Source organism: Nyctibius grandis, chromosome 9 (genome assembly GCF_013368605.1).
Source record: "Nyctibius grandis isolate bNycGra1 chromosome 9, bNycGra1.pri, whole genome shotgun sequence".
In the NCBI taxonomy this organism is placed as follows: Eukaryota; Metazoa; Chordata; class Aves; order Nyctibiiformes; family Nyctibiidae; genus Nyctibius; species Nyctibius grandis.
Window position 1 is genome coordinate 43,092,065 of NC_090666.1, and position 10,724 is coordinate 43,102,788.

The window sequence follows — 10,724 nt, forward strand, 5'->3', positions numbered from 1 at the left end:
GTGCTTACAGTTCCCAGGTGTTAATTCAAGGAGCCAAACGGGCACAGGTACCACCGCTGTAAAGCTGCGGAGGCCCCGCTGCGTCCCGGCCTGCCGCCCTGGCCACGCTCGGGCCACCGAACGCCGTGGCTGCTCGCTGCCTTCCGAGCCCAGACAGGGTGGGCATGAAGAGCTGCTTTGGATCCCAAAGGCAGAGCCATCCTGCTGCAGCAGCAGTTCCACTCCTGAGCCCATCCCTGGCGCGTGGTGACGTCCCCTCCCCGGAGCCAGAGCATCTCCGGAGGGGCTGACGGCACCCGCCCGCTCCTCCCGCAGCACGGCCCCTCGTCGTTGGCCTTTTAAGTTTTGCTCCAGAGCTTGTCGCTTCGCTTTATCTCTTCGTGAAGGAGCTGGAGGGTTTCTTGGTTTAAGGTACACAGCGTAAGCATTTAAGGGTGACGTGCCGCCCAGGCAGGCCTGGCCCCCCTCGCTGCGACATCTCACCCGGGCATCCAACGCACGCCAGCACCAAACCGCCAGCGGAGCTGCTCCTTCAGTAACTAAACGTAGGCATTTCCTCAGGGTTTAATGATTACAGACCCCAGCCGTTCTCACAAGTTTTGTTGGAGAATGGGAACGCACGGAAAAGACTTGTCGCCGCTCATTTTACAGCTGGGTTACAGCCACATCTTATTGTCTGCAGCTCTGGGTTGTTGTGCTATGCTGTGTAATTTGCACGGAGCATTAAAATGATAGAAAAACTAAAATTTTGGATTGATGTCTCTTTGTAGAAAACCAATTTAATCAAGAAAAATTATCTAAGTAACATTATTTAGTACTTATTAACAGGTGCGAGCCCCTACGTCTTTAATAAGACACGCAACAAGCATTAAAAGCTATTTTTGCCAGTGCTGTGGAGCAGATTTGTCCTATTAAAGCATTACCTCAGTCACCAAACCTGAAGCGCTGTGATTTAGAGCGTTAACCCAGCACACACCACAACAACCACTGCCTGATCACCAAAAACGACGGCGATCACCACGGCTGCTGCGCGTCGGAGGCACCAGGCTCCGGCCCCGCCGAGGGAGGCTGCCTGGAAAATCTGTGTGTCTACACACACAAGTTGTTCAAGTATCACTTCTCCTAACTGGAAGCATCCAGCTGTAGTAAACTCTCCCTACGTTCTGAAAGCCACTCAGTCGTAAAAGAGGGAGCTGAGGGAAAAACCTTCAGTGACCAAAACACCCGACCAGCCTTATAGGAGCTCTCTCATCTTAGCGAAGGTCCCAAATTTACTGATGAGATCTGGTTTCATACAGAACATTGTGCATAGATGTGGATGAACATCAGAAATCCTCCAAATAGACTTGAGGCCTATTCAACTAAATGTATTTCTTACATTTATTCAAAATTGTTTTATCATCAGTCACGGAGGAGCCTGCTGCGTTCTCCACCTCGCAGAAACCCCGCGCTGGAGACCCGAGCGGTCGCAGATCAGCTGGCTGAGTTAAGCAGCGCTGCCTTGCTGGTGCTGCAATAAACCTAATACATTTATATTGCATCTCCATTAAGTTCCAGTTAGGCAGAGATCCCTCGCCTTCGGATCTGTACAACTCGGCGTGCCAGATGTGCTGCTTTTGACAGAACACAAATCACCTGTTTTGTCAAAACGAGCTGTTCTGGTCATAGCAGCACCACATTAAAATGCAATAATCCTGTTATTTACCTAGCCACAGACTTTAAAATAAATTAAAAAAAAACAACAACACACACAAAGCTTAAGATTCTTTGCAGATCCACCCTTCTGCCTCCAAGCCCACGCAGACCACAACAGTCTGGTGAAGGCGACTATTTACCACTGAAATAGGGGAGCAAAGACAGGAGGAAATCAGAAAAACAGAGAAAGAGCAAACCATATAGAAAATGTCAAATATGTCAAAACATTCATGAATCCCAACATCTCCCTCTGCACCATAACCAGCTGGAAAGGTTACTTAGGGCTAACGTTTCAGCAAGTGCAGATTATGCAGCGGTGGGTTTAGTTATACATAAGGAATCAGCTACAGGTGCATCCCAAGTGCTGTTATGTGTGCGGCCAGCGCAGGGGTTGCTACCACCGAAGCAAAGTCAGCAGGGTAAAATCCCATAAAACACAAACTTTCTAGCTCTGACTGCCCTAGACGTAAATTCCTCCTGGCTGCTCTCTGTGTATGTGACATATGCAATGAGGATAATTAGGTAAAGCACTAAGAAAGCAAGTGTTGCTGATTGCATTCTAAAACTAATAAAGCTCCTACACGGGTCTCGTGCCTGCAGTAATTCATCTTCCCAGTGCCACGCTCGGGAGAGGCAGCTGCAGAATACGTCGCGACACTTTCTTGTCCCTAAGTCACCAATTGTGAATTATATCAGAATTACTGCCGACAAGCACAGTGGTACGAACTCGAAGCATAACCCATGCCAGGCGTACGTTAGGTTAGCCAGGCCCCCAGATAAATGAAGCTTAAATTAAATGTCACGAGTTGAATACGACGTGCTGCATAAGCAAATACCTGACCTGAATTCCCCCCCAGTTTGTTTGTCAAGTTTGTAAACCCCAACATGTTTTGGAAAATTACGCCTTAGTGCAATCTTCTCATCCTTCCACACCAGGAGGAGGAAGGTATCCGGCTCTGCAGAGAAGCAACAAGACAGTCCGCGACGTACCAGCGTGGGCTTCACTGGAAATACAGGTGTGACTTTCTTACATAAAGAGACTCCATCCTTATGCATCGGTGCATTGAAGGAGTAACTCTGTAGAAGACAACTGTATGAGCAAAAAAAGTTAGGTTCAAATCAGCCCAGCGGCCTGATAACGAACTACAAAAAAAAGGAAACCCTGAGGGAACAAACCAGGATGGGTTTTGTCTGCCTTTCACACCAGCCAAGCAGAAAAAGCAGTAACAAATTTCACAATCAGCACGGAGCTAAAATAATTAAGACAGTTACTAATCCGCAATACTGCATCCCTACGGAAGTAAAATCTTTTAATAAATCCTCCCATTGATACTACTATTTAAAAATTACTCTTTCAGCTCCATATTCTGCGTTGAGCTTCCACTCCGAACATTTTTCTAAGTGTCTCCATGCAGCACTTCTGTCTTTCTTTCTTCCCTTCCTTCCTTCCTAGGGGTCTGCAAACCAGGGGAAGCAGCGGACCCCTCTCCCGGGGAGCACAGAGGCTTCAGCAGCTCTTCCATCTCCCCTTCCCTCTGCCCTTCCCCGGGCTGCTGCGGGTGAATCCTCTCCGGAGGAGAGAGCCCCGACCCTGAGTGATGTTACCTCCTGCAGACCCTAACCCACGGTGCGGCGGGGAGACCCGGGGAGCTGCGGGGTTCGGGGAGACCCGGGGAGCTGCGGGGCGTGGGGAGAGCCCGGGGACCTGCGGGACCGACGGGCAGCCGGAGGGACGAGCCAAGCCGGGGGTAAAAGGGCTGCGCCGGGGGGACAAGTCCTGCTCTCCCCCCTGGGGCAGAGGGTGAAGCACGTTAGAAAAGTTCGTACAAAAGCCCCCCGAGGAAAGCGTTTGGCGACAGCCCGAGAGCAACCGAGAGGAATGGGGACTTCGGGTACGGGTTAAAGTCGCAACGACTTCAGCCGCCGAGCCCCGGCCCCCGCTCAGCCCCAGCGAGGCAGCGCCGAGCCCTGCGCTCCTCTTGGTCATCAATTCCTCGGGGTTGGGACCGCGACCTCCCGCAGCAAACCGGGCGACGGGCACGCACCCCCCCGCGCCGGGATGCTCTCCCGGGTCGGCACCGGCTCCCTTCTCTCCGCGGGTGAGCAGCGGCCGCGGAGAGATGCGCAGCGCAGCCCCGTCCCACCGCCCACACCCCGCTTTGTCGCCGGGGCTGAAACCCCGGGGCGGGGGGGGGGGATGCTGGGACCGGGGCTCCCGCAACGCCCGGGATGTTTCTAAGCGCAAAAGCGGGGTCTGGCTGCTGCAGGGGGCTGCCAGGGGGGAAAGGACCAACCTCGGAGCCGCAGGTTTCCCTCTTCTTCCTCCCGCCGAGCCCGGCAGCTGCGTGGGAAGGGCCCCTCCGCGCTCCGTGCGGCTCCCGACCCCCTCGGCGGAGGCGATGGTCCTCGGGGGGCGGCGGGTGCCGGCGGCCCGGCTCCGCGCTTCGGCAGGAACAAGGCGCAATTCTATTCGTTTACATGTTTTTATTGTTGTAAACATTAAAATTGTCTTTCTCAAAGAAAGAAGTTACCAGGAGTAGGGGGGGGAAGAAAAAAAAAAAATCGGCGTTTCTAAACTGTCATACACCATAGAAAAAAAGGCAGCGACTCGTGTGCCGTACGGGGGATATACAAAGAAAAATACTACAGAATATGGCAATATTAAAAATATTACTCGAACATAAAATAATATATTAACCGACAATTTTAGACATTAAAAAAAAAAAAAAAAACAGAACAAAACAAACCAAAAATTCAAAGTGCTCAGTAATTTCCAGGGAGTTATGTATATTATAAGCACTCTGGAAACAGTCAAAAGCTGCTGCATGCAAGATTTGTTTAGCTTTAGACAACAAAATAATCAAGATATAAACTTCTTTTTTTAATCAACATCAACAGTACATACAACACTTACAAACAAGGAATGTCGGACGGTGTTTACAAACACTATGTGTCCCTTCGGGGAGGATTTTGGGTTTTGTAATACTTGTGCCCACCTATTTTACAATTGAGAAAATGTTTGAAGCTTAGATAACTACCAGTCTTTATAAAAGCTAACAGACTACATAGTGTCTGAAATACTATTTATAGAATATAGACATTACTGAAATAGCAAGTGCCTATAACATTGTCACCCTAGAATCGTCATGCTTTCCTGGAGAGATTTATTTTGCTTTCTCTTTATTCTCCCCCTTTTTTTTTTTTTGCAAACATGTTTAGCTTTTATTTTTAATTTTTTTTAGAATTGTTTTCCATATTTCCTCATAAATAGGCACAGAATAATTTTTAAAAAGCCAAACTGCATCTGAGAAATTTACAAGCCTTCGCCTTCTTTAATGACATGCCACCCACGCAACATTTAGGGTTTGTCTATATTACAGCTTTCTTTTACAGCAGAAAACTTTAGTCTTTAGGAGGGTGAGACTTGTGGGTCACCTTAACGCTTTGTTTGTCACCGTATGAGTCTTAGCTGCGCGCCCGGCGTTGCCAGATATGTTCACCTTTTTAATCAGGAGTCCTTAATAATAAATTCATTTATAAGCCGATAATAAAAAGTTTATACCATGGTATTTGTGTGGTCCATGATCTGCAGCCATGATGCCCCAGAGCCAAAATGCCCGTTCGTTCTGCCCGCAGGAGGTTGGCAACACCGGTTTGGGTGGGGAGCGGCACCCCGAGGGGCTGCTGGGGCCCACACCGGCTCCCCTTCAGTTCCTCCTCAGTTCAGTGGAAGTGCACGGGAAGAGTCTTAAAAAGGTAAAGTGTCCAGAAAAAGTTTGTCGATTATTGCTGGCGGTGGCACCAAATCTTCCAGTTTCAGGTAGAAAATGCGCTGCAGCCCCTGCGTGCAAAGCGTGCGGAGTTCGGGGAGCTTCCCCAAGAGTTTGGACAAATAGTTGGGGCGATTCAGCCCCCCGTTATTAAAAGTCACATGGTCTTTGAGACAATTCACGATCTTGTTTTGAAGTTCTTCCACCCTCTTGGGTTCTTTAAGCCCGTGCCTCTCTGCAAAAGAGAGGTTACAGGTGTGGCGGGGAGGGGAAGGCAGGTGCGGGGAGAAGGAGCCGCCGGCGGGGCCGCGGGGAAGGAGAGGACACTGACCTGTGACCATGGCCAGGGCAGCGATGCAGGAGAAGGCAGAGATATCGATGTTCATGTTTTGCAAGTTGGAGGAAAATTCAACAATGGAATCGATCCACTCCCCAAAGCCACGGACGCACTGCAACCGGTGCAGGACCACCCCGTTGCAGAAGATAAGCTTGCCCTCCACGGGATTTGACCTGGAAGGCATGTGTCAACCCCAAAATGAACGGAGGAATGAATGAGTAAGAAAGAAAAAAAAATAAGACAGGAAGAGAAAAAAGAAAGAAAAGAAAGAGAAGGAGAAAAAGAGAGAAAGACGAAAGATAAAAAAGAGATAGAGGAGAGAAAGGAGAAAAGGAGAAAAGGAGAAAAGGAGAGAAAGAAAGAAAGAAAGAAAGAAAGAAAGAAAGAAAGAAAGAAAGAAAGAAAGAAAGAAAAAGAGAAAAAGAGAGAAAGACGAAAGATAAAAAAGAGATAGAGGAGAGAAAGGAGAAAAGGAGAAAAGGAGAAAAGGAGAAAAGGAGAGAAAGAAAGAAAGAAAGAGAAAGAGAAAAAGAGAGAGAGAAAAAGAAAGAAAAAGAAAGAAAGAGAGAGAGAAAGAGAAAGAGGGAAAGAGAGAAAGAAGGAAAGAAGGAAAGAAGAAAGAAGGAAAGAAGGAAAGAAGGAAAGAAGGAAAGAAGGAAAGAAAAATAAAATAGAGTGAGTGAAAGAGAAACAAGAAAAAGAGAAAGGGGAAAAAAGATTAAAAAAAAAAAAGAGAAGATGAGGAGCGAAAAGCTAAACAACTAATTACTTGAGGAGCAATAAATGAAGGATTTAAGAGGCACCTAATTACCGAGGAGTTAATAAAACGCAGATCAGTGGACCTTGAAAGGATCTGATTTCATAATCGCCCCGCAGTTCCCCCCTCGGGTTCGGGCCGCTCACCTGTACGCCAGGCGCAGCACGAAGAGCTCCAGGAAGGCAGACTCAAAGAGCAGGTCCTGGTCCGTTTTGGGAAGGTCAGTGAAGCCGGGAATCTTTTCTGCCCATCCTCGGATGATCTCCATGGAGCCGGTGAGGAGATCATAGAACTGCTGGATGTGCTGAGTGTCATCTCCGCTCATCTGGTAGTCGGGGTTAGCCTGGAACTGGAAATTCATTTTAAAAAGCACTTAATGAGGTTTTCTAAAGTATATAACCCGTGAAATTGCTAGCCCCGTTTCTAGTCGGGCAGCCAGGGCTTTATAACAATTAAACCTCTTCTCTGACCAGTGAGGAAATTAGCTGTTCCGGGGCAATTAATCCGATTAGGAGCGGCGCTCCGAGGTCGCCGCTCTCCTTGCGCGGAGGGCGGTTTCTGCGCGGCCCCGACCCCGGGGCAGCCTCCGCGGTGGGGCTCAGCCCCCGCCCGGCCCCGCCGCTGCCCCCGACGGGCGCTGGGGCCGGGACCGGCGGCGTGGGGCTGGCACGGGCGGCGCGGGGCTGGCACGGGCGGTGCGGGGCTGGCACGGGCGGCGTGGGGCCGGCTCGCCTCGCCCCCCGGCCGCCGGAGCCGCTGCCCCCGACCCCGGGCGGGGGGCGTGCGGGGGCGCAGCTATGTCCCTACGCGAGCTCGGTCCCGCTTACCCTGGAATAGTCCAGGCTGGTCATAGCCGGGTTGGAGTCGACATGGGCTCTCACCAGCGCACTGATCAGACTCACCGGGGGAGAGGGGGGAGAGGGCTCCTGGGGGCTCTTCGGTTTGGATGGCAAACGACCCCTCCGGCCTTTTAGGCTGTCTGTGCGCACCACTGCAAGAGAGACGGGGCTCAGCCGCGCCCGGCCCGGCACGGCTCGGCTCGGCTCGGCGGGATGCGGCGCCCCGCGGACTCACCCTCCTTGACCATGCCGACGGCCAGGCACTTCTGGAAGCGGCAGTACTGGCAGCGGTTGCGCCGGCGCTTGTCCACCGGGCAGTTCTTGTTGGCCAGGCACACGTACTTGGCGTTCTTCTGCACCGTGCGCTGCGGGACGGGACGGGACGGGGCGGGACGGGGCGGGCGGCGTCAGCGGCCGGTCCTGCCGCCCCCCTCCCCGCCCGCCGCCGCCTCCCCGGCCCTTTGCTTTATTTTCTTTTCCCTTTTTTCTTTTTCCCCTTTCTCCCCCCCCCCTCCTTTTTTTTTTTTCCCAGGGCATTTAACAGGAGAAAATTGATAGCGTTAACATTCGAGCTAACCTCGCGGCTCCTAGCTGCGTTTTATATGCCAAGAGGAGGGAAGGAGACGCTCGGTAAATACAAATCCGTGGGCATTCATATTATTTACATTCCTTGGAGACCTCCTCTATTTAAAATGATAAGATTATTCAATCAGGATGGTGAAATAAAGAGATCACTTAATTTTACCACAGGGAATTCTGTTCCACTTGGTTAGCTCAGACACGGTTCTCTGTCCTAACCAATTTCCATCTGACGGGGGAAGCGGCTCCTCGCCCCGGCGGGTCCCCCTCCCCGCCGCCCACCGCCCCTGCCCCGCCGCCCGCTCACCTTGAAGAAGCCCTTGCAGCCCTCGCAGGTGCGGACGCCGTAGTGCTGGCAGGCAGCGTTGTCCCCGCAGACGGCGCAGAGCCCCTCGTTGGAGGGGGACCCCCGGGAGGGCGGCGAGGGCACCTGGCTGTCCAGCAGCTGCGGAGCGTGGCCCAGCTGCAGGCCGGGGAAGGCCATGGAGGGCTGCTTGCGGATGGGGTTGGGCACAGCGAAGGCCTGCCCGTCCACGGCGTGGTGGGCCCCGGCCGGCTCGGGGTTCATGGGGACGTGGAGCGGCCCGTCAAAGCGCATCTGGCAGCTGGAGACGGGGGTGCCGGGGGGCGACTGCTTGAAGGAGAAGAGGGAGAGGCGGGAGACGGGCGTTTTGCGCTGCTCGATCATGTGCGTGGTGGCCACGTAGTTGGGGTGGAAGTTGTGGAGGGAGCCGGGGTCGTCCCACATGGGGCCGTGCTGCACCTGGAAGCCGGGCGTGGAGGGGGTCGGGGGCGACGAGGGCTTGTAGTACACGGAGCCTGAGTGAGACATCATCTCCTCGGACTGGGGGGGGAGGTGGCCGTGCTGCTGGTAGCCGTGCATCTGAATGTCTTCCACCTTAATGGAGGACTGCTGTCCGGACAGGGGCATTTGGTACAAGCAAGGTGGCTTCACGTCGTAGCTTGTGTTGTAGTTGTCCATAAAGGTACTGAAGCTGGGGAGAGAAGTGGTGGCAGTGATTTCAGTGTTGGTGAGGTCCATGCTAAACTTGACAAACTCTGGCGTTAAGAAATCGGAGCTGTATTCTCCCGAAGAGTGGTAACTGTAGCTCTGGGAGGCCGGGCTGGCTCCTTGAGGCGAGGACCCATACTGAGCCTGAACACAGGGCATGGCTGGAAACGAAACACGGTCATGTAGACTCGGCCGGCACAACCGCGCTCCCTCCGCCCGCCCCGTCGGTGCCGCCGGGGCCGGGGCTGGGGCTGCCGCGGGGCCGGAGCGCACAAACCTTCAGCCGAGTTGGAGGCGTTTTCGGGGGAGCTGAAGGCGGACAGCGTCGGAGGTCAGCGGCGAGCGAAGGTCCCGCGGGTTTAGCACACGGCGGAGGGCTCCCGCCTGCCCGGAGCGCTGGCTGAAACACAGACCCACCGCGCTGCTCTGCGGGCTGCCCGGAGCGGGGCGAGCACCGGCCCCCGCGGCCCCGGGCACGGCCGGGTCACCCGGCGGCTGCGGGGCGCGTCGGCAGCCGGGAGCCCCCGGGAGCCCCCCGGGCTTGCTTTGGGGTTCCTTTTTTAAGAAAACTTTCGCCGGGCGGGCGGGCTGTCCCGCGGCTCGCCGACCGCCGGGCGCGTTTGCCCCCCGGTTTGTGGCCGAGAGCAGCCGGTGCGGCTTTCCGCCTCCGCCGGTAAGGCGAGAGCCGCGTCCCCGGGGAGCGCCGGGCGCGCGTTTGCCCCCTCGGGGGGTCTCGGTGCCCCACGGGACCCGCAGCCGCCGCCCGGTGACAGCCGGTCCGGGCGCACCCAGCCCGGGGAGCGGCCGGCTCAGCCTGGCAGCACCGCGGGTGACACGCGTCCACGGGCGGCCCGTCCAGGGCTGCGGGACCCCCCGAGGCGCCCTCCCGGGCTCCGCGGAGCTGGAGAAGCGCCGCGACACGCCGCTCCCACGCCGCGGGTGGGACGGGAGCGCGGAGCCGCCGCTGTCACCCCCCTCCTGGCGTGGGGTGCGGGGCGGGGTGGGGGGTGGAGAGGAGACGCGGGGCTGCACGCGTGGGCAACTCACCGGAGAGCGGAGACCTGTGCACGCATCCAAGTGCCGGGACGCGGCGCGGCGTGTCGCGACACGGCGCGACACGGCGGGGAGAGCGGCGGCAGCGCGTCGCCGGGCGAGCGAGGACTGTCCCTACCCCGCAATGTGCCTTTGTTTATGTGGGCTCCCTCCGCCACAGCCAACGTGCGCCTCGAGCCCCCCGCGCGTCACCGCGCGTCACCGCCCCCTCGACCAATCAGCTCCCCGAGGGGGCCGGCTTCGCCCCGCCCCCTTGGCCGAGCGCTGCCTTTGGTAAATTTCCGACGGTGACGTCACGCCGCGGGACACGCCTTAAGGTGGGCAACCCCCCCCCCCCATCAACCCACCCCCCCCTCCCCGTCCACGCGTGGCACTTTAAGAGCGAGTGGGGCGTGGCCTCATTTGCATAGAGGGCGGGGCGGCGCGTGTCTCCCCCCCACACACACATTGCGTCATCATTGACGTAACCACCCGGCGCGCCAAAAATAGCGCGCGCCCCGACGGGGGCTCCCGCGGGCGGTGGGCAGCTCCCGGGCCCCCGGGGGCGCGTCCGCGCCCCCGGTGGCCCGGGAGCTGCCCACCGCCCCAGGCTATTTTTTCTGGGGGGAAAACCCCTTCTTTTGGGCAAAAAAAAAGCGCTATAGTTTTAAAAACTGACTGCAAAGGCCCTTATAAGTGCTAC

The 10,724-nt window shown here is 55.4% G+C and overlaps 1 protein-coding gene across 6 annotated transcripts; it reads right to left on the minus strand.

The window, feature by feature from the left end:
• Positions 1-4,229: 4,229 nt before the first annotated feature.
• NR4A2 (nuclear receptor subfamily 4 group A member 2) lies at positions 4,230-10,188 on the minus strand. Of its 6 annotated transcripts, none has more exons than XM_068407821.1 (7): positions 10,037-10,072; positions 9,267-9,389; positions 8,285-9,150; positions 7,634-7,763; positions 7,387-7,550; positions 6,706-6,908; positions 4,230-5,975 (listed from the first exon to the last, which is right to left on the minus strand). In XM_068407821.1, the coding sequence occupies exons 3-7, from the start codon at positions 9,146-9,148 to the stop codon at positions 5,444-5,446; spliced, it is 1,893 nt and encodes a 630-aa protein (XP_068263922.1). In that variant the 5' UTR covers positions 9,149-9,150; positions 9,267-9,389; positions 10,037-10,072; the 3' UTR covers positions 4,230-5,443. The 6 variants fall into 6 exon arrangements, with proteins under 6 accessions (XP_068263922.1, XP_068263925.1, XP_068263926.1 ...); XM_068407824.1 differs by lacking the exon at positions 10,037-10,072 and having other exon boundaries at positions 4,230-5,700; positions 5,797-5,975; positions 9,267-9,421; XM_068407825.1 differs by lacking the exon at positions 9,267-9,389 and having other exon boundaries at positions 8,285-8,972; positions 10,037-10,188.
• Positions 10,189-10,724: the final 536 nt, after the last annotated feature.

What these genes read in the sequence shown, in the direction of transcription:
- NR4A2 (XM_068407822.1), bottom strand. Translation starts at nt 9,148, where the DNA reads ATGCCCTGTGTTCAGGCTCAGTATGGGTCCTCGCCTCAAGGAGCCAGC. An exon ending in CGTCGGCATGGTCAAGGAGG is followed by an intron (nt 7,551 to 7,633) that starts GTGAGTCCGCGG and finishes TCTCTCTTGCAG; the next exon opens with TGGTGCGCACAGACAGCCTA. An exon ending in GTGCTGCGCCTGGCGTACAG is followed by an intron (nt 5,976 to 6,705) that starts GTGAGCGGCCCG and finishes CATGCCTTCCAG; the next exon opens with GTCAAATCCCGTGGAGGGCA.